We start from the raw sequence: 26,775 nt of genomic DNA on the forward strand, positions 1-26,775 counted from the left end.
TGGGTGGGGGAATGTGTAAGGCTAAAGGTTTGCCTAGGGTCCCCACTACCCTTTCACTAGGTCTGACCATATCATTTGTACAAATTGGCTTTGATTTCAGGAGGGACACTTAATACTATACCCATTGGACAGTAAATATTTCCATTGGTCCATCTAAGAAAAAAGAAATCAGTCTGTGCTTATAACTAGAGTCATTCTTGTTGCTGGAGTGTGGACAGGATTAGTATCGTCCTGAAGTTCTCATCTGGAGGAGCTTGTTGTAAACCGAATGACTCTTTCCTCCATTAGATACCTGGCTCTGGTGACAGCTCTCGCCTGTGGAGCAGACTGGGTCTTCATTCCAGAATCCCCTCCGGAGGAGGAGTGGCAAGAGCACTTATGCAGAAGGTTACGTGAGGTACTGCAGAAGCAGAAGTTTCATGAATCCCAGGGCCATGTTTGGTTTCTACCAATCTAAAAATATAAATGGTTGTCAATTATATAAAAAGTGTGTTTTCAAAGATATTTTTACCTGGGTAGAATAGCTTGACTAAACATTGCTGAAAAGGGACATTTGTTTAGAGCAGGCTTGTCCAGGTTCAGTCCACAAGGGCTGCAAACAGGCCAATTCTTCAGGATATCTGTAGTGAATATGTGTGAGAGAGATTTGCATGCCCACTACTTCTGTTGTCTGCAAATCTCTCTCATTCATATTAATTATATAAAAAACCAGGGTAAATATATTTCAATATAGTTGTAGCAATTGTTCCAAAACAGCTATGATTCATCACAAATAATGTTATTATCACTCATATTGAATTTTCCAAAATATTTTAATATTAAAAACCAATACTGATAAATAACACCAACAAATAAATCAATATGAGTGATAAAAATATTTATGATGAATCATAGTTGTAATTGATATAGTGTTATGCATATTCATTAGGGATATTTTGACAGCCATGTTCTATGAAGTAGCATCTAAGTCAGTGGTTCTCAAACCTGGTCCTGGAAGCACCCCAGCCAGTTAAGCTTTCAGGATATCTGTAATGAATATGTATGAGAGAGATTTGCAAGCATTAGAGGCAGTGCATGCAAATATCTCTCATCAATATTTATTACAGATATCCTGAAAACCTGTCTGGCTGGGGTGCCTCCAGAACCAGCTTTGGGAACCACTGGCCTGCTATAGTGCGTAACTGTAAGATGGGGGGATACGTGGAAGAGTGTACAAGCCATGGGCATGGCGTCACCTGTGTAAGTTAGGGGGTCTTTCACTAAGCCGTGGTAGAAATAAGTTGGCGGGAAATGCCAAGTGGTCATGGGTGTCTCAGTGTTTACTGCCAGCTGATTTCTATTGTGAGCTAAAAACGCTACTGTGTCTTAGTAAAAGACCCTCTTATAGAGTTACAGCAGCCATTGACAATGGCATAAGTGTTTGCGCCTAAGGTAAGGCACATCAATGCCGACTTGTGCTACTATTCTGCAACAGCACCTAAAATGAAACACCAAATTATAAAATCACCTTCAAAATATTGTTTTATTCATGCAGAAAGTTAATACAATTTACCTCTTCAGTGACTGCTGCTGATTGTATGGATACTAAAAATTCAAACTGATACAGCACGGTCCAGAATGGAACACGCAACTGTTCAGGTAGTGAGGATATTCACTTGATATCTCTACAGCTTTGAGATTTAATTAGGCTGAAATATATAATATATTGTTGGTGCTGCCACCTATCCATGTAGTGACACTGTACATTCATATATTTTTTAATGCTGTGGCTGGTTTAAAATACTGCTGTTAACCACCACTATTGAATATTGACCAGGTAGCCTGTAGGTGGTTTTTAGAGTGTATCTCTTGTAGGTTTTCAGAAAGTTATATCTGTGTCCCAGGGGCGTATCTGGACTCCGGCGGTAGGGGGGGCCAGAGCCAGAGGGAGGGGGCACATTTTAGCCCCCCCCCCCCCCCCCGCCGCCGCCGCCCCCCCCACCGCCGAGCCCCCACCGCCACCAATGTGACTCTCTCCACCCCCCTCCCGCCGCCAACCCTCCCCCGCTGCCGTTCTTACTTTTGCTGGCGGGGGACCCCAACCCCCGCCAGCCGAGGTGTGCTTCCACCTGCCGCTGCCGTAAAAACATCTTCTTCAGCCGGCGGGGGACCCCAAACCCCCGCCAGCCGCCCTGCGGTGTTTGAAATTCATCTTCGGCCTCCGTGGCCGTGCTGCTGTGATAGGCGCTGTTGAAATCCACTTTGGAGTCTGACGTCGCAGCACGTACAACGTAAAACGACGTCAGACTCCGAAGTGGATTTCAACAGCGCCTATCACAGCAGCACGGCCACGGAGGCCGAAGATGAATTTCAAACACCGCGGGGCGGCTGGCGGGGGTTTGGGGTCCCCCGCCGACTGAAGAAGATGTTTTTACGGCAGCGGCAGGTGGAAGCACACCTCGGCTGGCGGGGGTTGGGGTCCCCCGCCAGCAAAAGTAAGAACGGCAGCGGGGGAGAGTTGATGGCGGTAGGGGGGTCCAGGGCAAAATCTGCGGGGGCCCAGGCCCCTGAGGCCCCACGCAGATACGCCCCTGCTGTGTCCAATCATCTTTATTAATAAAGGAACATTTTAACTATACGGACTTAACAGAACTGTGTTCTACGAGTGACATAAACATACTGAGAGTAATCTCCAAGATGGGTACAACTTTTTATCTGCATAAATCAGCAGTCTAAAAATTACCCACCCTGAATGCAGATGAAAATGTAAGCACAGTGCAAGAACATGTGTACTTTTATCTGCACTAGGGGGAGGGTGTTTCTGTGCACAGTTGGAGCATCTTTAATAGTGCGCATAATTTCATATTCATTTATTTTTAGTCCAAATGAATGAGTATCCACACACATGTTATTCTTAGACACCCTTAACTGTAAACAGTGCCTGTCTACTTTGCAGCTATGCAGGCAGTAGAAAATTACCCCCAAGAAGTAAATACATTTATTTGTGCACAATATTTGGATGTGTGCAAACATGTTTCTAGCTTCCCAAGGCTTTGCAGATGAGTAAAATCTCCTGTAGAATTTAATCAAAATCTCTTCTTATGCCCATGGTGATTAGAATTAAACACATGTTTTTGCATAATTTCCAACTGAAACGCCTTTTCCCGTTTTTGTTTTTTGTTTGTTTTGTTGGTGGTGGTGGTTTCATTTTTCAGACCAGAGACAGAGGATCCAGACTGAATATTATCATTGTTGCAGAAGGAGCCATTGACCTGCAGGGTAATCCCATCTCTTCTGAGGATGTGAAGAATGTAAGCTCTGGGGTTAATGTAAAAATAATCTAAAATCTGCATATTCTCAAGGGAACTGACAGTTTATGGCATTACTGTGTGAACCTGCTATTCCATTACAAGCCATCAGAGGCCACTTAAGGCTTGTCTTATTGAAATGTTCTCTGTTCATTAACTTTTGGTATTCTGGGGATAGAATTCCTTCAGTTTTTATGTTTTGATGCCAGACTGCAGTACTCAAATGCTGAGGGACAGGAGTTAAAATGCAGGTCCAACTCAGTGCTGCAGACAGCTTGGCAGTTTGGGATACTCTGAATATTCCTTAGAAACTGGCTGCTTTACCCTTTCTTTTCATTTATTAGTGAAATTATTCCTTTTGTTTCCCTTTGGTCAACAACCTTTTGTTTTTGTATACCTTAATTCATAGGCGGTCGGTGGCCCAACTGTTTAGGGAGGCGAAAGGGGGCGGGGTTAGGGGTGGGGCCAGGGGTGGAGCTTAAATCCATAATTGTCTGATAACACGCAGAATAAATAAATAAAAATAAAAGTCACAATTAATACCTTTTATTAAATTTAGATATAAGATATGTATCATATGTCAAAGAATAAAGTGGTTGCTCAAAGCATATTCTAACCACAATCGCTCAACTGCAAAACACTATGCACAACTTTGTGCAAAAACACACTCAGAACCTTACTGTACCATAAATATTACACTGGGCAGAACCTAATACACCAACATACCATGACCCATACAGAAAATGCAGACCGTCAACAATATGAAACAAGGGATTATATCACAATTCTCATGTAGAGCCACAAAACATCCTAATTCATGTTTAATGTGGGATAAAATGCCATACATAAGTAAATAAATATAAACTTTTAATGTTGAGCACCTGATTCTCAAAGTGAACATATTCCAAACACTATAATGAAAATAAAATGATCTTTCAAATACTTTTAAAACTTATTTTTAGCACTTTTAAAATTGCAGGGGTCAGTGCAACTCTCTTTGGTATGAAGTGCTCATGTGCAGGAATTCAGCCTAGTTAAATATCTCCATGACAACCCAGGACAAGTCCAGCCAACCCCACCCTGCTCTGCTCTCCCAGCAGGTAATCAAATTACAACTGGTTACAGAAAGCTACAGAGGGCTTTCACTGCAGCTGCTGCTATTTAAGATTGGACTCACCAGAGAACTACTACTACTACTATTTAGCATTTCTATAGAAACAACTGATCCAAGCCTCTTATACCGGGCGCCTATGCCTTAATTTATTGCAGAATTTGGGCAGGTAAATTAGCTATATTAATCATTCCTTGCCTTATTCTCCTCTTGTATAACTATTTTTTTAAAATTTTATATATCTTTTCCTCTGACACCCCCACACCCCTATTATATTATTTTAATTTGAGATACTGTAAACTGCTTAGATTTTTAAAATTTAGATGGGATACCAAATAAACGGAACCTGAATAAATGTGTTAGAGACCACAAGAATACACTGTAGGATAACTTGCCAGGAGTTTGATTCCCTCCCAGAGGTTTCGGCCTCTAGGAACCACTGTGCTCAAATTTTGGGTTTTCACAAATTTTTACTATTGTAAATGTGCTGCTGTTTGGAATCACTTCAAACGTTATGATGTTTGTCATGCATAGGAGATGGAGCTTGTCTGTGCATCACATTATCAGGCTTTGTCCTTACTTCAGACACCCAGATTTTATTCACCTGCCTGAAGCTTCTACCCCAAATATACTCCTACTCAGAGCAAGAATCAGTCGGGGCAGCCTTCCTTTCACCCATGTAGCTCCCATTATTTCCTATGGGAAGAAAAAGATAGGTGTTTTCCCCTCTCATGGAACTTTGGGAAATAGGCCTTGTGCCTCCCTTTTTCTTTTTTATTCTTATCAAATTCCATTTGAATGGAATAAAAAAAATGAGGAATGAGTTGCAAAAACATTCTGTTTTGCCAATGTCTTTAAAGCAGACAGCACCATGATCACTGTACTTACTACATTGTGGCCCTTGGCTGTTGAAAAGTGGCTTTAATAGACCCTACCTAATGCACAAACCTCTGCACTTGTACCCTTGCCCCTGCACCCCACCATGTATTCAGGCACACACATTAGGCCTACCAAAAAAAAAAAAAACCTTTGGGATTTTAAATGTAAACAAGAAGGTTTTATCTTTCATAATGAAAGTATATTTGATTTAAAATTATCTTCCCTTTCTGAGAAAACAGGTAGGTATAAAGGTGTCGGGTTCAGGCACCTGTGAATAGAGCAAAAGCAGCAGCATGTCTGAACAAAGCTGAAATAAAGACAATAGGACAGATACTCAGAATGACTGACTTATACAAGAGAGAAAGCAAAAAATGCAGAGCAGGAAAGAAGGCAACGCCTATAACTACATCTCCCTACCTTCAGGGAAGGCAGGCATGTTTTCACTGGTAGCAAGCTTAGACTGTAGGGCACTAGTCCCATTAGAGAAGCTACAGCATGCTTTGGGTAATGAGGGGGGAAAGGAAGAAAGTTTGATGGAAGGGGATAACAGACTAAGAAAGGGCTGGCTTGGTTCAGGAGAGGTGCCATGTGGAAGACTTGGGTTCAGGTCCTAGGTAAGGGTGTTCTGCTTGGGATGCTGTGGAGGCAGTGTTCACAGACCTTGGAGCCAGTGATGGGTGAGGAGAGGAGGAAGGAATCTTATCAGTTCTAGCCATTTGTCAATGGTGCCACCTACTGGCTGAAATTAGGGTGCACATGTACAGGATTCCATAGGAATTGTGCTCTGTGGCTCTTAGCCAAGGGCATTATGCAATAGCTGGGCTAATGAAGATTACAAATATAAGATATTTACCCCATGTAGTTGTAAATGAAGTCCCAATGGTGCTGTTGCCCAATAGCTGCCCTTTTTTATTTACACTAGAAGCCCAAAAGAGCAGAATGAAACCACCAGCACAAAAATACATTTAAAAAAAAAAGCATTAGCAAAGCATGCAAAGGCAGGATGCACGAAGGAAAAAGAAACAGTAAGGGCAATTTTCACAGGCATTCCCGAGGTAAAACTTTGTTTTATGCTTGGGATTTCATGAAGGGAAGGAGGGGAGGAATGGGAGGACATTATGGCCCAGATGCATCAACCAATCGTAAAAGCCATTACCGAATTTAAAAAAACGAACAATGCTCCAAAAAAACAAGTTGCACAAGTTCGGTGCGGTATTGTAAAGAACCATACATCAGTCCCCGTTGGTAATCGGCTCCTAAAGCATGCGCAGAGCAGCCAAGCATTATGCGTTATCTATAACTGATGTCAGAGGAGGGCGGGCACAGGAAGAAGGAGAGAGACGTCGGAGGAGACAGAAGCGATCGAGAACAGCTGATCCAACCCGTGCAGCGTCTTCACACACAGGTGAGAGGCGCTGCACCGGCCATTATGGCAGAGAGGGGGGGGCGGTGGAGGGGGGGAGCGGCGGAGGCGGAGGATGGCGGGAGGCGGAGCATTGCCGACAGTAGCAGAAGAGAGAGACAGGAAGGGGGGGGGGCCCGGCGATGCAGAAGTTAAGATTTTTAACATTTTGTATTTCATGAACAGAGAAGCGGGGAGCAGCGGCGATCTCGGGCGAGGGCGGGGGGGGCAAGGCCGTCCACACAGGACGCTCCTGATGAGCGCCTTTGCCCCCTCCCGATCCTTTGATAACGTTTTTGGAGACATTTTTTTATGCAGGGGAAAGCGGGGAGCTCACTTTTCTTTTTATGCTACTACTACACATGATTTTTATGGTGCAGGGGGCAGCGGGGAGATGACAGCTCAGGCCTTAATGACAGGTCTGAGCTGACGTTAAATTTCTGACGGTAAATGGTTCGTTGCAGTCGTCGGTATGGTTAGTGCATTCCGAATTGACCACATTTCAATGGTAGTTTTCTCGTTTGCATTCCGTTTTCGTTAGCTGCTAGCCTTGTCAGAAAATGGCCTTTAATGCATGCTACGGTTTAAAATTTCCTCGTTAAAGGGTCGTTAAAGTTTTGTGCATCTGGGCCTATATTAGGTTTTAATGCATTTAACTTGTTTTTGTCATTAGGGCAAAGCCATCACTGTTATTTCACATGGAGGCATATTTTCAAAGCACAGAGATTTACAAAGTTCCATAGTAACCTATGATGAGAATAAGCCCCATGGTCTACTAGTGGTTCTGAATGGACTTGGGTGAAGTCTGGGCACCCAAGTCTAATTGATATTTATACTGTTTCATGGTTGCGGACCCTTGTAGAACACTGGGCATATGGCTAAAATGATTTGAAAATAGTATCCTGGAACATTGCAGGTACTTCATCCTCTGTAAAATGGTCCAAGTTATTAACCAGTTTAAATAGATATCACACTGATACAACAAGTTTGCAAGAAACACATCTGATTCAGAACATCTCAAATTAAACAGAGAATGGGTTGGAGAAGTAATTTTTGCCTCTTCCAGAGAAAGAAAAGGGAGTGTAGCTATCCTTTTACATAAGAAATTACCTTATACAATTCCTTAATAAGATTAGTGATGTTAATGATAGATATATGCTGTTGAATTTAAAATTGTTTGATCAAGAAAATAATTTGGTAAATGCTCCTAATTCATATGATCACAGTTTTGTTTTGGTTTTTTTTAGAAAATAGTACAGCTGCATTCCATTTTCATGATGCACAATTGTGCCTCTTAAAAGATCTCAATCAGGTTATGGATGAGCAGATAGATAAAACACCACTTAACTCTTCCTGATGCACAAACGTAGAGATTTGCCTTTTATTGGCTTAGCACTGGATGTGGTTGATGCATGGTGCCTACTGCACTCTAATGAAAAGATTACACATACATGTCTAAGGCTCATGAATTCATTACATTCTGGTCACATGAAACTTATTTGCCAAGGTATGAATGAGTGATCATACACCGATCTGGATTTGCATTGAAGGAATGACATGTTAACCCATACTTTGTAGATGATGTTTTCCTTCTTATATATATGGTAATGGGACTTTTCACAAATATCTCTTGGATAAATAGGGCAACGATGTCAAGTTTAATAATTTTCACATTGATAACCTCATAGTATTTTGGGAAGCTGCTAAGGCCGTATTATGAGGAGACATTATTGCTTACCTGGGCTTGATGGTATACACTCCAGGGTACTGAAAGAACTCAAAACATGAAACTGCTCATCTGCTGTTAGTGATCTGTAACCTGTCGTTAAAATCGTCTGTAGTACCTGAAGATTGAAGGGTTGCCAATGTAACACCAATTTTTAGAAAGGGTTCCAAGGGTGATGAAATTACAGACCAGTAAACCTGACTTCAGTGCCGGGCAAAATAGTGGAAACTGTTATAAAGAATACAATTACGGAACACAGAGACAAACATGATTTAATGGGACAGAGTCAGCATAGGTTCAGCCAAGGGAAGTCTTGCCTCACCAATTTGCTTCATTTCTTTGAAGGCGTGAATAAACATGGATAAATGTGAGTCGATTGATGTAGTGTATCTAGATTTTCAGAAAGCTTTTGACAAAGTTCCTCATGAGAGATTCCTGAGAAAATTAAGGAGTCATGGGATAGGAGGCAATGTCCTTCTGTGGATTAGGAATTGGTTATTGGACAGAAACAGAGGGTAGGGTTAAATGGCCATTTTTCTCAGTGTTGGAGAGTGAATTAACATTAACAATATTGCTTATATTCCGCTAATACCTTGCGGTTCTAAATGGATCACAGTTTAGGCTGGACATTTCAAGGAAATACAAAATAAGAACAAGGATACTGATACCGCAGCTAGATTCATATTTGGGAAAACAAAATACGAAAGTGCAAAACCCTTAAGAAAGAAATTACACTGGCTCCCACTTAAAGAATGTACCACGTTCAAGATCTGCACGATTGTTCATAAAATCATTCAGGGAGATGCCCCGACCTACATGCTAGACCTAGTGGAGCTACCACCCAGAAACGCAGAAAAATCTTCCCGCACCTTTCTCAACCTACACTTCCCCAGTTGTAAGGGACTAAAATACAAACTAACTCAAGCGACCAGCTTTTCTTATATGAGCACACAGCTATGGAACGCACTCCCAACCCACCTGAGAACGATCTACGAATTAACTAACTTCCACAAATCTCTGAAGACTTACCTCTTTGACAAAGCCTACCATGAGAACCCATAACCAACCATAACACAACACCCTTCCAACTTTAGGCAGAATGTATCTTTCTACAACTACTTGATCAAATCCTCTTGTCTTCCTTGACTTCTTTGTAACTCCAAATACATACTTCTTTGTAACTCCAAATGTATACTTCATCCTGTATGGCAATGCCACAACAGGTCTTTGTAAGCCACATTGAGCCTGCAAATAGGTGGGAAAATGTGGGATACAAGTGAAATAAATAATAATAATAAATATCTATCAGAATATAACACAGATCTCCTAAATAAGAAAGTTTTAATGTGTTTTTGAAATTGAAAATAAGTAGATGTAGACATTGAGAGGTTCTCTAACTCTTTGTTGAGGCATGCCACCTGAAACGAAAGGAAGTTATCTGAAAGCCTTGGTCTTGTAATAGTGGAGTGCTGCAGGGATCTGTACTGGGACTGGTGCTATTTATAAATGATCTGGAAATTGGAACAACTAGTGAGGTGATTACATTTTCAGATAACACAAAACTATTCAAAGTTGTCAAAACACATGCAGCCTGTGAAAAATTACATGAAGACCTTAGGAATCTAGAAGACTGGGCATCCAAATGGCAGATGAAACTTAATGTGGACAAATGCGAAGTGATTCACATTGGAAAGAATAATCTGAATATTGGTTACCTGATGCTAGGGTCCACTTTAAGAGTCGGCACTCAAGAAAAAGATCTAGGTGTCATTGTAGACAATACGCTGAAATCTTCTGCCCAGTGTGTAGCGGTGGCCCAAAAAGCAAACAGGATGCTAGGAATTATTATGAAAAGGATGCTAAATAAGACCAAGAATGTTAGAATGCTTCTCTATTGCTTCATGGTGCAACCTCACCTTGAGTATTGCATTCAATTCTGGTAGCCGTATCTCAAAAAAGATATAGCAGAATTAGAAAGGGTTCAAAGAAGGACAACTAAAATGATAGAGGATGGAACTCCTCTCATATGAGGAAAGGCTAAACGAGATTAGGGCTCTTCAGCTTGGAAAAGAGACAGCAATATTGTTGAGGTCTACAAAATCCTAAGTGGTGTAAAAGTTAATCAATTTTTCCACTCTTTCAAAAAGTACAAAGAGCAGGGGACACTCAATGAAATTACATAGAAATACTTTAAACACAAATAGGAGGAAATTATTTTTTCACTCAAAGAATAGTTAAACTCTGGAACTCGTTTCCCAAGGATGTGGTAACGGCAGTTAGCGTATGTGGGTTTAATGAAGGTTTAGACAAATTCCTGGAGATAGAGTCCATAGTCTGTTATTGTGATAGCGCTACTACTACTTATCATTTCTATCATTTCTTATAATTTCTAATTCCATGAAGGTGCTCTGAAGCTGCAATCTTCTAACCCAAGTTCCTCTGGGTTGCATATGTGACACCCCACTGCTAATTACCTGAAGGAGCTCTGAAGTCCTTCTCCTCCCCTCCACTTCTAGCCAAAGCCAGGAACAAGAGCCCAGAAAATTCTCTGGACAAGCAGGGAGGGAAACTTAAAGTTGCTAAGAGACAGAGTAAAAGTGAACATTAATCCTGTATGTCCCTTATCCCCCCCCCCCCCCCCCCCCCCGCTCATTAACAAATTACTGTCATCTAATTATTGTTGTAAAACTGATGCAATGGGTCCGTAGCTGGCTGCCTGCCTGCCTGTTTGCTCACAAACCCATCTTTGAAACCTAACCCAGCACTGACCTCATTAGCTAGAAAGGCAAGCCCCATAACTAACCCACAGTGAAAAGAAACCAAAATGAACACCCTCAAACTACTTCTAATAATCCACTCCTTATCATTGATCCACTTTACACTAACCGCCCCTCTTGCAGACAGTAACATCATACATATAGTGTACAATCGTCAAAGATTGATCAGACACAACACACCTCATCAAACAGACAACAACATAAACAAAGGAAAAACACCTACATGTAGACATTCAACTCAAAATGCAAAGAGGGGCCCAAACAAACTCACCGCAACTAAGAAACGACAACTAATAAAAGTCCACACAACACCAAACGGAGAAGACCCATACCAAACAATCCAAGTGGGCTACATCAATTCCAGATCCGCAGTAAACAAAACAGCAATTATAACAAACTGGATCATGGCAGAAGACCTTGACCTACTCTTCATTAGTGAAACCTGGATCCATGACCAAAAAGACCCCATAATCCTAGACCTGTGCCCTCCAGGATACAAAATCACACACTAGACCAGAAAGGAAAAAAGAGGCGGAGGTATAGCACTAATATACCGATCTCATTTTACCACCGAAACCATTGCCGAGTCCATGACACCCCAACTTGAAATCGCTTCAGTCAAAATCCACAACAAAACCCTACATGATCACTTAAACTGTGTTCTGTTCTACAGACCTCCAGGTAACTGGAACGAAGGCCAGACTAACTTCATGGACTTCATTTCAAACAAAATGTGTATCCAACTCCAATGTACTAGTACTAGGAGACATCAACCTTAACTTAGAAGACCCAAACTCAATCAACGCACGAGAATGTAAGGAATTCCTCCACCTATGTGATCTCAAATGACAACAAATGCAAGCAACCCACGTCAAAAGGCACACGCTCGACCTCATCTCACACAAACTTTCAACAGACCAGAATTTAACAATAACAGTTACTAAATGGACAGAAATACCCTGTTCTGATCACTACAAACTAAACTTATCCCTACACTGGTGGAAGAAGGGATTACACCAAATCCAAGAACACAAATCATGCACAACAAGAGGTCATGTAGACACAAAAACATTCTGGCAATTGGTATACAACAATGACTGGACAGCACAAACAGAATCCATAGACTACCTCTTGGAATGGGATAAAAGATGTAAATGCATACTAGATGAAATAGCACCCTTATGAACAAAAACCTCACGCAGACATAGCTCGATACCATGGTTCAACAATGAACTAAAAAAGCTAAAAACACAATCCAGGAAATTCGAACCTGCATGGAAAAAAACCAAAAGATTAACATTCACTCAACGCATGGAAACAAGCACAAAGAAAATAGAAATACGCAATAAGACAGACCAAAAGATCAAACATATAAATGGCAAGTGACCGACTCACCTGCAAATGCGCAGTAGAGACCTCCCTCTCTGTCCCACCCTCGCGTCAAGACGTGATGACGTCAGAGGGCGGAACAGAGAGGGAAATGGAGTTGGACTGTCGGACGCTGCCGCTTGGGCCTGGAAACGAACATCGCGCGCACCAACCTCCACCCTCCCCTCCCAACCCCGCCGCCGCTCCCGCATCGGGCCCCCTGCACTGACCTGACAGCGCCTCTCACCTCCGTGTGGAAGCGCTGCAGGCAGCAGCAGAGCATTCTGCTGCTGCCTGCAGCGCTTTCACACGGAGGTGAGAGGCGCTGTCAGGTCAGTGCAGGGGGCCCGGCACAGAGTGGGGAGGGAGCGGCGGCGAGAAGAGTAGCTGGAAATCTCACCTGTTTTAACAGGCTTAACAGCTAGTCATATTATAAAACTAAAATAGGAACAGATTACAAAAACACGAAGAAATTATACCAACTCGTGAACAAACTCCTAGATACCAACCTGGTCACTGCATCGAACACAGACATCCCATCTGCAGACAAACTGGCTAAGTATTTCAACAAAAAAAATTGTTAACCTACGCAACACGCTACCCCAAGACAACACTGACATCGAAAACTTCCTAAACGAGCTGGACCCAACCACTGGAGAATACCCGGCTGACCGCACTTGGCTAAACTTCGCACTTCTTACCATCAATACAGTAGCACGGGCGCTCAAGAGGCTCGCTGACACTCACTGCAAACTAGATACCTGCCCCAACTACCTACTGAAATCCACCCCTGACCGCTTCATAGCAGATCTCACATCCCACCTAAACTACATGCTTCAGCAAGGTCTCTTCCCGAAGCAAAAAGGCAATATTCTACTCACCCCAATACCAAAAGACACCATGAAAAAAGCAAATGAACTCACCAACTACCGACCAGTAGCATCCATCCTGTTGTTAGTCAAACTGATGGACAGCATGGTAGCCAAACAACTAACAGACTACATAAACAAATTCTCAATATTTCACAAATCACAATCTGGTTTTCGCCCGTTACACAGCACAAAAACAGTATTACTCACTGTCCTAGCCAAATTCAAGCAGGAAATAGCAATAGGTAACAACATCCTCCTCCTCCAATTCGACATGTCTAGTGCATTCGACATGGTAAAACTATAATATATTAATAAGATTACTCGACAAATTTGGGATTGCTGGCAACATACTTAGCTGGCTCAAGGGTTTCCTAACCACAAGAACATATCAAGTAAAATCAAAATCAAACATATCATCACCGTGGAAAGCAGACTGCGGAGTACCACAAGGATCACCGCTATCGCCAATCCTAGTCAACCTAATAATGACCCCACTAGCCAAGGCCTTAACTCTTTCATCTATGCAGGCGATGTCACCATATACATCCCTTACAGATCCACACTGACAGAAATTGCTAACGAAATCAAGATCGGCTTGAACACCATGGACTCTTGGGCAAATGCATTTCAACTAAAACTCAACAAAGAAAAAACACACTGTCTCATCCTTTCATCCGAACACATCACGGACAACCCCACAACTATCAACACCCCAGACCACACTCTCCCCGTCTCAGACAGCCTGAAAATCCTCGGCGTTACGTTAGACCGTAACATAACATTAGAGAGCCAAGTAAAATCCACAACAAAGAAAATGTTCTACTTAATGTGGAAACTCAAACGCATGAAACTATTCTTCCCGAGGGAAACATTTCGCAACCTGATACAATCAATGGTACTAAGCCACGCAGACTACTGCAATGGAATTTATGCGGGATGCAAAGAACAAACCTTAAAGAAACTTCAGACGGCACAAAACACGGCAGCAAGACTCATCTTCAGAAAAAACCCCAATTTGAAAGCGCTAAACCCCTCCGCGAAAAACTACATGCTCCGGTGATGTCATTTCCTCCATGAAATGACATTTTCTTATAGAGAAGTGATGTCAAATTAGTGACTTTACATTTAGACAAGGGACAATCAGGATCATGAGTAAAGAAGTAAGGAAGCTAAGGCATTTTGTGGTGTGGAGCAGGGCAAGCCCAAATGCTGTGTTATTGTTAGGCTGAGGCTCTTCCATGATAAGTCACATTCCATTCTGAGTGTCCAGCAGAACTGGCTTACACTTGGAGTAATCAGCAAAATTGCAGAACTTTCTTCTAGATTTGGAATTCTCTGGGTTTTCCAATATGCCCTCTAACCCAGTTGTGTAACTATGGGGGGCATGGGCCCGCCACTTTTAGGCTCAGACCCCCTCAAAACCTTCAGCATCTGTTAAACAGCTGGTGAGAATGTCGAAGCCCTATCAGCCAAAGAAATTCGCTGCTAAGCCACTCCCCTCCTCCTCTAGCTACTGCAGGAAACAAGAAGTCAACAGCATTCCTCCAGCTGCCAACGCTCAGGGCTCCTTGCACATGCTCAATTTGCACAAGAAGTGGGAGACTGGATATTTTCATGCTTATGTTCTCTCAAAAAGAGGGGGTGGTTTGGAGGAAGGGGGATGATGGCTTTATATGTGGTTGTTTGGTCTAACCTTAGTTTGATATGGGGGGTGGGACTTTGGGTATTTTGGTCTATGATCTTTTTGCAGGGTGGGAGGGGGAGAAAATAGAGTTTCATACCTGTAACGGATGTTCTCCATAGACAGTGGGATTTTTCAGCTACACAAGTGGTGACATCAGTGGGTGATGGTGCCAAAACTGGAGAGAAATTCAAAGCTGGAATTCTCTAGAGAGACTTTTAAAACGCATGAGTGGAAATTCCCTCCTAAAGTGGGTAGTATAAATTGTCTCCACAGTGCATTCCAAAGGCAGTTCATACCTATTATGCTTCAGTTCAGGGATGGGGAGGGTGGGATTTTGTGGCTGAAATATCCCACTGTCCACGGAGAACACCCGTTACAGGAATGCAGCTATATTTTCTCCCCAGACAGTGGTGATATTTCAGCCTCACAATTGGTGACTCCCCGAGCTATAGGTTGCGATAATGTATAATAAAAATAAGTATGAAAGTGTCAACCCAAAGGTGTATGTGTGTGTGTGTGTGTGTATATATATATATATACACACACACACACACACACACAACTATGGGTATATAAAGTTACCCAAAAAAATAAGGAGGAGATGGTGAGTTGAATCATCCCAAAGAAGAATTTAATACTGAATGTGCAGAATCAGAAAAAACAGGGTAACAGGGTGGACCAAACAATGTTTAGTAAATGTGTGGATTGTGGACCGAGAAGCCGCCTTGCAAATGTCCTGAGTAGAGGTTCTGCAGAGATGCGCTCTAGTAGTCATCATAGCTATCAAGTAATGAGCTATGACTCTTGGTATTGGAGTGTTATTAGCCTGTTTATAGCACAAACATAGTAACATAGTAAATGATGGCAGATAAAGACCTGAACAGTCCATCCAGTCTGCCCAACAAGATAAACTCATTTTACATGGTATGTGATACTTTATATGTATACCCGAGGTTGATTTTGTCCTTGCCATTCTCAGGGCACAGACCGTTGAAGTCTGCCCAGCACTGGTTTTGCTTCCCAATTCCTTTCATTGCCACCCAATCTCCTCTAAGATTCTGAAGATCCATTCCTATGGATATAGAAAGATATATAATCTGAAAGATATACAGTGTGCAATCCAGGATGATAACTTTCTCTTTGATAACGGATTGTTCTTGTTTAAGATTAGTTAGATTTTCAAGTTAAAATGTAATGCCAAGAAGTGCAGAGTGATGCATCCTTTTGATACTGGGCAAGTGACTTATCCCTCCATTGCCTCAGCTGCAAACTTAGACTGGAAGCTTTCCAGGGGCATGAAAATACCTAGTGTACTTGAAAATTGCTTAATTTGAACTATGACTGAAAAGGGCATGAACTAAATATACATAATACAAATAAGCTTTTTTTGGATTTAGTTTAACATCTAATGGGTAACAATAATCTATTTTTCAGTGAATTTTTAACCATGAAGAGTAAGCCATGTTGGTTTGATGAGTGCTGCTTTTGTGTATTTTTGGCAGCTGGTGGTAAAAAGTCTTGGGTATGATACAAGAGTTACTGTACTTGGTCATGTGCAGCGCGGTGGGACACCATCAGCCTTTGACCGAATCCTGGTAAGGAGCAATCCATACACTCAGCAGCTCAGGACTGAAGAGTGACTGAAAATGTGGTAGTGGAATTATTATCAAATTTGTTCTCTCTTAGAAGTTTAGTGTATTCTTTCTAGGCCAAAACAACATGTTCCAGGATTTTGGAGTAGTTAAGTGACCTATGTAGTGAGAACATTTGAATTTGTTTATTTAGTTTTATTTCAGGGACTTCAGGTTTTGTAATATGTAAAATACAACAGAGCTAAATTATTATAGATTTGATCTAGCAATAAGGAACTGTTGCAGTATATAAGTCCAATGGTGTGGGGAATGAGGGATGAATGTGGGGCCAGCTGTGGGAGGAATGAGTGCAACTCATTAAGAGTGTTTCCCTCTGTATGAAAAATACAACAGTAATGGGAATCGTTAACACCACACATGAATTGTTTCTAGGGAAGCAGAATGGGTGTTGAAGCTGTCATGGCTTTATTGGAAGGGACTCCCGACACCCCAGCGTGTGTTGTCAGCCTATCTGGAAACCAGGCAATCCGGTTACCACTCATGGAATGTGTGCAAGTGGTAAGTCTTTCCTGTAGACTTATATAGCAAAACCCTACTGCTGTGATCATTTCTCACAGGCTGGGGAAGATGGCATAAGTAGATAATTCCACCATTAGAATTTGTGGCCCAAATACAAATGGGAGCTCTTCTGTCAGTCTTGTACTCCTGGCTTTCATAAAAGCCAAAAATTTGAATAGAAGTAACCTTGAAAACTAAAAATGGTTAATGCTAGCAACCCTTCCCATCTCCCTGAGGGTGTGTATTGAGTTTTTCAGTTCTGGAAACACAGCTCCAAACATTCCTAACCAATGAAGGAGGTTAGAGCCCAAAATTCCGAGAGTCATATTTCAGCTAGCATTGGCACATTCAGTGCCACTATCCTTTTAAGCCAGGAGTGGGCAACCTCGGTCCTTGAGAGCTGTAACCCAGTCAGGGTTTCAGGATTTCCACAATGAATATGCATGAGATCTATTTGGGTGCACCACCTCCATTGTATACAAATAGATCTCATGCATATTCATTGGGGAAATCCTGAAAACTCTACTGGGTTACGTCTCTTGAGGACCTAGATTGCCCACTCCTGTTTTATCAGTGGTGCTGAATATATGTATTAAGCGGTGCCTGTACCAGCACTATCCAGATGGATTTCGGCCTGCCATTTAGTCTCAATGTATCTGGATAAATTCTGCATTTCTGCTGAATGCCGCCTGTAAATGCATAATTTAAGGCGCCACCTCCATCCCTCCCTTCCTTTTATTATCCGGATCAAATCTGGCCAATTAGCAATTTTAAATTGTCTGATTTTATCTGTATAATCTTTTTCAAATATCTGGATAGAGAAGTTTGTGTTTTCCAAGCACCAGCAAATATATAATGTGCTGAAAATCAGACCCTTTGTTTTTATTTATTACTTAGATATATTTATCACCACTGCCCAACAGGACCCAAGGTAATTTACAATATACATAACAAAACAGTCAAGTCAATAGTTAAAAACAGTTCCATATTTAGCACCATTTCCAAATGCATTGATGCTTTTAAAAAATTGAGACAATTGCACATAAAATTTTGGACATATACATCATTAGACATCCAGAATTATATAAGTGAAAGGGGGGTGAGGTTTGGGGCATTATGGGGCAGTGCCAGTTACACATATGGAAGGTCATTTTATAACAGGGCACGTATGTTAGTAGGACAGGCGCTAACCTATTTTCAGCCAATTTTATAAAGATACAGAAATATTTGTTTTCATACAATACTTGAACAAATCCTGTAGAAGCAACATCTAAATTTGGAGAGGCATAAAAGTTAGTGCTTAAAGAATGCACATAAATTGCAACTGTGCCCAAACTTCTCCCCTCAGTAGGCCTATTCTATAAGTCAGTCATCATTCCAACCCTGTCTTGGGGGAATCAGGATATCCACAATGAATAACAGGAAACAAAAGAAGCAGTGATCCACAGTGAATAAGGTATAAATATAGAGCAGCGGATGCAAAAAAGTAAAAATCAAAATATATTTGAACTTTTTTTAATCAAACAAGATACCTCAACTTGGCCATGTTTTGAAATATATCTTCTTCAGGGGTAAAAAATTAAATATTAAACACTAAGGCTGTGGTGAAGGAGGTGAAGGAAGCTATTAGGGCTAAAAGAAATGCCTTCAGAACAGGGGCGTAGCCAGACCTCGCCAGGAGGGGTGGCCAGAGCCCGAGGTGGGGGGGGGGCACTGTTTAGCCGCCCCCCCCCCGAGCCGCTGCCGCTGCCACCACATCGGACCCCCCCTACCAGCCTGCTCACAATCCCCTTCAACCCCCTTCCCGCCACCAACTCTCCCGCGCCGTTGCCGCCCGCCCCGTCGCCGCAAATGATACCTTTCTTGAAGAGAGAGTTCCTTCCGCGCTCGAGTAGAGCCTTTCTTCAACGAAGTTCCGGCGATCAGCTGTTTCGACGCCGGGAGGGGGTCTGAGACCAGATGGGTGGCTGCAGGGGGGGCAGGGGAGACAGGAAGGATGCTGCAGGGGGGGATTACCTTGCTAGCACCCGTTTCATTGCCTACCGAAACGGGCCTTTTATACTAGTTTCAGAATAAATCTCACCATCCTGTGCTACAGAGACATTATCACCTTGATACCATTCCAGTGACAGTAGTTTAATGTTGATTTGGTGATGTTTTCTGATTTATTGATAACAGACTAAGGACGTCACAAAAGCAATGAATGAGAGGAGGTTCCAAGAAGCCTTGAAGTTGAGAGGAAGGTGAGTATGCAGAAGGCACGTGCTGTGAAGACAGCAGTAGAACAGGTGGCAAACTGCAATTAGACTGTTTTTTGCTTTTCTGATATTTTAATTTTTTTAAATAACCTGACTTAACCTGCAGTTCTGTCCACTTAGAAGTGGTGACAGGCAGGAAATATTTCAGGGCTCCCCATTGCTTAACAGTTTAAGCCATTCCAGATTTTTACTTTGAATTTGCTTTTTAGCTCCCATTACTTCCCTCACCCGTAACTGTTGTCTGTCTGTATTATTTAGATTGTAAGCTCTTTTGAGCAGGGACTGTCTCTTTGTATCAGGTGTTCAGCACTGCATGCATCTGGTAGTGCCATACAAATGCTAATAATAATAATAATTTCTTCAACATCCTGCATTTTTTTTAGTTTAGTAAAAAAAAAAGATTGGTATTAATCACTTAGAAAGTTGTGTATGGGGGAGAGGAAGTGACATCACCGAACGCGATTGCTGCCTAGGCAGAGAGCTCCGGCTAGCCTTTGAGCAAAAACAAGCACCATTGCGGCTGTTGCACTCAGATAATATCTGAACAAACATAGAAGCGTAACAGAAATGCTCCCTAATCATAATCAGCTGAGTTCCCAGGCATCGACGCCAGATTTGTCTGGGTTCGCATACCCCATTCTCTTTAGGTCGAGGAACGCAGCAGGGCTGTGTGCTCTCTCCTCTGTTATTTGCACTGACGAGCCTTTGGCTCAGGCTTTTCGAACACACCCAGAAATACAGGGACAGACACTGGGTACAGAGACGCACAAAGTTATGTTATTTGCTGATTATATTTATTGACTCTTATGGAGCTGTTGCAATCACTGCAAGCAACAATGCGGATCATACTGAACAATGGGAGAGTTTCAGGTTTTTGGATTAATATGGATAAATCTGAGGCCTTGGGCCTCCATATGCCATCAGCGGTACAAAACTCCATTTGTCAATTATACCCTTTTTGATGGCGAACTAAATCATTGCGTTATTTGGGTATTAGTCTTACACCATCGCTTCATACCCTCTATGAGGATAATTTTCTCCCAAAGAATGAAGGAAATATTTCAGGATTTAGATAAATGGGAGGGTTTCAAACTCACTTGGTTGGATAGAATATCGACTATACAAATGATGGTTTTGCCAAAGCTGCTATATTTATTTTTAGTATTGCCATTACCATTACCCAAACACTTTTTTTGCCAGGTCAGTCGTAAGATTTTTGCATAAATTTGGAGGCATAAACCACCAAGGGTGTGAGCGGAGATCCTATATCAGCTAAAGCAGCGGTGAGGTATGGGGGTCCCCAACTTTTTTTTTTGTATTTCCAAGCGGTGCAACTGCGCCTATTGGCGGAGTGGGTCGCTGGAACTACCAAGTCTTGGGTCCAAATTGAGAGACACTGGCTAGGCATATATCAGTTGGGATCTATAGTGTGGTTTCCCCATCGACAACTACTACATCATATTGATGCCCCCCGCTATACGTTTTCCTCTACAAACCTGGTATGATATACCCCGAAGGCTCTTTCCCAACAGGACATACTTTAGACAGACGGCCATACGGGCCGCCCCAGGTTTTCCTCTCAGAACAGAGGAGGCAGTCTATAAAAACTGGGAACGAAAGCTCTTAACATGACTGGGACAAATTTGGATGGAAGGGCAAGTGGTGCCATTTCTAGAACTCCAGGAAGAGTATGGTTTACTAACCCACCATATATTTAACTATAGGTAGATACAAGACTGTATACTCCGTAGAGCTAAAGATGAATTGACTTTAGATGACACGGTGATTGAGGCTTCACTCCAGGGTGGGAACGTCAAGGGCTATACATTGCGGTTATATGCAGTGTTCCTGGCCCGGCGTACCCCTATCTTGAGGTACACACAGAGATGGGAGCAAGATACGGGAAATAAATATGATTTACGAAAATAGGAGAAGGCCTTTGGATATATGCTGAAAGCTTTTGTCTCTTGCTCATTGATTGAAAATGGATACAAAATGCTTTATCGCTGGTATTTCACCCTGCACAGAATAGCAAATACAGTGGTGGAAATAAGTATTTGATCCCTTGCTGATTTTGTAAGTTTGCCCACTGACAAAGACATGAGCAGCCCATAATTGAAGGGTAGGTTATTGGTAACAGTGAGAGATAGCACATCACAAATTAAATCCGGAAAATCACATTGTGGAAAGTATATGAATTTATTTGCATTCTGCAGAGGGAAATAAGTATTTGATCCCCCACCAACCAGTAAGAGATCTGGCCCCTACAGACCAGGTAGATGCTCCAAATCAACTCGTTACCTGCATGACAGACAGCTGTCGGCAATGGTCACCTGTATGAAAGACACCTGTCCACAGACTCAGTGAATCAGTCAGACTCTAACCTCTACAAAATGGCCAAGAGCAAGGAGCTGTCTAAGGATGTCAGGGACAAGATCATACACCTGCACAAGGCTGGAATGGGCTACAAAACCATCAGTAAGACGCTGGGCGAGAAGGAGACAACTGTTGGTGCCATAGTAAGAAAATGGAAGAAGTACAAAATGACTGTCAATCGACAAAGATCTGGGGCTCCACGCAAAATCTCACCTCGTGGGGTATCCTTGATCATGAGGAAGGTTAGAAATCAGCCTACAACTACAAGGGGGGAACTTGTCAACGATCTCAAGGCAGCTGGGACCACTGTCACCACGAAAACCATTGGTAACACATTACGACATAACGGATTGCAATCCTGCAGTGCCCGCAAGGTCCCCCTGCTCCGGAAGGCACATGTGACGGCCCGTCTGAAGTTTGCCAGTGAACACCTGGATGATGCCGAGAGTGATTGGGAGAAGGTGCTGTGGTCAGATGAGACAAAAATTGAGCTCTTTGGCATGAACTCAACTCGCCGTGTTTGGAGGAAGAGAAATGCTGCCTATGACCCAAAGAACACCGTCCCCACTGTCAAGCATGGAGGTGGAAATGTTATGTTTTGGGGGTGTTTCTCTGCTAAGGGCACAGGACTACTTCACCGCATCAATGGGAGAATGGATGGGGCCATGTACCGTACAATTCTGAGTGACAACCTCCTTCCCTCCACCAGGGCCTTAAAAATGGGTCGTGGCTGGGTCTTCCAGCACGACAATGACCCAAAACATACAGCCAAGGCAACAAAGGAGTGGCTCAGGAAGAAGCACATTAGGGTCATGGAGTGGCCTAGCCAGTCACCAGACCTTAATCCCATTGAAAACTTATGGAGGGAGCTGAAGCTGCGAGTTGCCAAGCGACAGCCCAGAACTCTTAATGATTTAGAGATGATCTGCAAAGAGGAGTGGACCAAAATTCCTCCTGACAGGTGTGCAAACCTCATCATCAACTACAGAAGACGTCTGACCGCTGTGCTTGCCAACAAGGGTTTTGCCACCAAGTATTAGGTCTTGTTTGCCAGAGGGATTAAATACTTATTTCCCTCTGCAGAATGCAAATAAATTCATATACTTTCCACAATGTGATTTTCCGGATTTAATTTGTGATGTGCTATCTCTCACTGTTACCAATAACCTACCCTTCAATTATGGGCTGCTCATGTCTTTGTCAGTGGGCAAACTTACAAAATCAGCAAGGGATCAAATACTTATTTCCACCACTGTATGTATAAACAAAGAATGGGCTATTGTTGGAGGGGATGTTTTGAGAAGGGTGACATGCTCCACATATGGTGGACTTGTTCAAAGATAAAGCCCTATTGGTCCGAGGTGGTCCACTTGCTGGCTCAAATTGCAGGTGTACAGTATCCGTTGACAATGGAATCTTGTCTTCTGCACTTTCGCCCACCAGGGGTTCAGCTGGAGACACATCGTTTGGCATCGATCATGCTGGTAACGGGAAAAATTGTATTGGCAGTGGCTTGGAGAAACCCGCTGCCACCTCCAGTGTTGAAAGTAACTTACAAAATGGATTATCTATATCAGATATCTATACTGACAGCACTCCGAACGGGACAAATCATGCAGTTCCATAAACAATGGGACAAATATGCCACATGGAGATCCCATTCTGGGATAGATCTTGATGCACCAAGACTGATGGTGCCATCTAGTTGATACTTCAAGACACTGGGCGATTTTCCAACTACAGAGGACTGACCATCTAGTGGAGTAATGTTTTGGGAATGAGGGTGGGGGGGTAGGGGGAGGGGAGGAGGGAGATGATGGTTTACATTGTTACCAATATCATTGCAATTTGTATCATTCTGATTTCTAGCTGTTTTTGCTTATTGATGTGGTTTCAAAACTTTCAATAAAAAAATATTTAAAAAAAAAAGTTGTGTATGTAAATTCTAATTAGTGCCAATTAGTGCTGATAATTGCTTGTTGGCCAGTTATTGGCGCTGTTTGGCTTATTACACAATGAAGTTGTGCTCGCAGGGGCTCGTGATGCTGTGATCAGAGTAGGACGCATTCCTGACCAGCTTCGAGGCCCAAATTCCATCAATCTACTTACATCGTGATTTTCTTGAGATCCATTAACATTTATATTGTCTCTCCTGCACTTGGAGTGCATTGACAGATTTTTGACCCAATCCAAAGAAGGGATGTCCGCTTAATCTTCAAAAAAACATAAAGACAGAGTTAGGCCTGCTGATCCCAAGATGGTGACGGAGGGCTCAGCTGGAGAGGTTAGCCAGTTTACAGAGGGAGTTTTATCGGAGCTTACTACAGCGATGGTATGGGCACTTGAACCACGTTTTCTCCAGCTCTCAACTCAGATTTCTCATTTGGAACAACTTTTGGCAGAGATCACACAGAGGGTCATAATCAAACGGGGCACCCAAGTTTTCTTGAGGGCGTCCTCGCAGGACGGCCCCGCGAAGGGGCGGGGAAACTCGTATTATTTAAACAAGATGGGCGTCCATCTTTCATTTCGATAATACGGTCGGAGAGGCCCAAATCTCAACATTTAGGTCGACCTGAGAGATAGTTGACCTAAATGTTGAGATGGTCAACCTTAGAGATGGTCATCCCTGGTTTTCGGCCATAATGGAAACAGAGGACGCCCATCTCAAAAACGACCAAATCCAAGCCCTTTGGTCATGGGAGGAGCCAGAATTCATAGTGCACTGGTCCCCCTCACATGCCAGGACACCAACCGGGCGCCCTAAGGGGCACGTCAGTGGACTTCAGAAATTGCTCCCAGGTGCATAGCTCCCTTACCTTGTGTGCTGAGCCCCAAAACCTGCTCCCCACAACTGTACACCACTACCATAGCCCTAAGGGGTGAAGGGGGACACCTACTTGTTGGTACAATGGGTTTCTGGTGGGTTTTGGAGGGCTCACATTTACTACCACAAGTGTAACAGGTGGGGGGGTGGGCCTGGGTCCGCCTGGCTGAAGTGCACTGCACCCACTAAAACTGCTCCAGTGACCTGCATATTGCTGTCATGGAACTGGGTATGACATTTGAGGCTGGCATAGAGTTTGGCAAAAAAAAAAAAAATTTAATTTTTTTTTAGGATGGGAAGGGGGTTGGTGACCACTGGGGGAGTAAGGGGAGGTCATCCCCGATTCCCTTTGGTGGTCATCTGGTCAGTTTGGGCACCTTTTTGAGGCTTGGTCGCAAAAAAAAGTGGACCAAGTAAAGCCAGCAAAGTGCTCATCAGGGACGCCCTTCTTTTTTCCATTATCATCTGAGGACGCCCATCTCTTAATCACACCCCAGTCCCACCTTCGCTACAGTGCCGACACCCCCCGTGAACTTTGGTCACCCCCTTGACGGAAAGCAGTTGAGGACGCCCAAAATCGGCTTTCGATTATGCCGATTTGGGTGACCCTGAGAGAAGGACGCCCATCTCCTGATTTGTGTCGGAAGATGGGCGCCCTTCTCTTTTGAAAATAAGCCTGACAGCGGACCACAGAGCTGGAGCAGCAGGTATCTGGTGTTGAAGATGGCGCTCGCTCCAATTTGGATGTTTTGCAGGCTTTGGTGCCCATTCATATCAATAAATTGGAGGACCTGGAAAACCACTCCAGAAGGGGTAATGTGCGGTTTCTGGACATCTCATAAACTATTTCTGATCTGCAATTAATCCCTGTTTTGGAGCAATAGTGGCTTCTGAGCTGCCTTTGAAGGATGGCATGGGCCCAGTGAAAAGGGTACATTGGGCAAGAAAGTGGCTGGAGATACCCACCCTCAGATAGTGAATGCTAAATTTCACAATTATATCAATAAAGTTAAAATCCTTAAACTTTATAAATTTAAGAGAAACCGTTTCACATGTGAAGGCATCCCTATCCGTATTTTTCAGGATTTTTCAGTGGCACTTACTGAAAAGTGTAATCTGTAGCACCCTTTATGTAACATGCTGGCAGACCATAAGATGTGATTCATGTTTCTTTACCCTGCTCTTTTCTTGGAGATCCATTGACAAGCTGGTGGATGTTAAGGAGTTTGTACATTGTGTCCTTCAGAATCATCTTGAGTTTCCAAATTGCCAGCTTCTGCGGCATGGCTCATCTTTGACTCTTTGTGTGGGAAGTTTTTGAGTGACACTTTTTCACATTAATACCATCATTGTTTTTGTTTGCTAAGCTTACAGGTTGATGGATCCTCCTTTAGTCCAGGACTCTCTCACTTTCAGTTGGGATGGATCAGGTTACCTCAAAGCACGGATGCATAATCTTTGAACCCTGTTTGGAGATATTTGTTGCTTTGCAGAGTTTGTTGTTGTTTATGGGAGGGGGGATTAAAGCTCCAATCAGGTTATGGAAATAGGAACTGGCAATTCAGAGAAGCCAGATGACCATCTACCCAGGAAGCAGAGGGGAATGTTGGAGAAAGAAAAGGGAAAAAGTTTCTGTCTTAGGAAAAAGACGGATTAAGAGAGAAAGCCCTGAGGTTTGTTAAGCAGGTCTCTGTAACCTCGGGGGGGGGGGGGGGGGGATGATTACAGGTAGGCAGGAGGCAAGCACCTGGAGAGAGGAGAAGTCGAGCACTCCATGGGGCCCAGCCAGTGCTCACTCGAGCTTCAAAGAGGAAAAGGGGGAAGCCTTAGCCCAAAAAGAGAGAAACCTGGAGAAGAAGGTGACAGAGGAAGATTCCCCAGCCAAAGAAAAGCAGAGACTGCATTGCCTGAGCAACTCCAGCCGGGAAAGTCTGCAGTGGAACAAATTGACAAGGTACTTACTTTGAAAGTGGGGAGAGGTTCCCTTGTAAGTTATCTTTATACTGTGATGATTTTCTTTTGAACTAACAGCTGGGGATGAAGGACAAGACCATAAGG

At 43.0% G+C, this 26,775-nt stretch overlaps 1 protein-coding gene across 1 annotated transcript in view; it reads left to right on the plus strand.

The window, feature by feature from the left end:
* Positions 1–26,775, plus strand: part of LOC115466761 (ATP-dependent 6-phosphofructokinase, muscle type-like) — a 243,842-nt gene that overhangs the window by 97,127 nt on the left and 119,940 nt on the right. The window contains 5 exon segments of the mRNA XM_030198256.1: positions 289–397; positions 3,195–3,290; positions 16,609–16,701; positions 17,131–17,256; positions 19,435–19,499. Coding sequence (XP_030054116.1) covers positions 289–397; positions 3,195–3,290; positions 16,609–16,701; positions 17,131–17,256; positions 19,435–19,499 — 489 coding nt within the window.

This window comes from Microcaecilia unicolor, chromosome 3 (assembly GCF_901765095.1).
Source record: "Microcaecilia unicolor chromosome 3, aMicUni1.1, whole genome shotgun sequence".
NCBI lineage: Eukaryota > Metazoa > Chordata > Amphibia > Gymnophiona > Siphonopidae > Microcaecilia > Microcaecilia unicolor.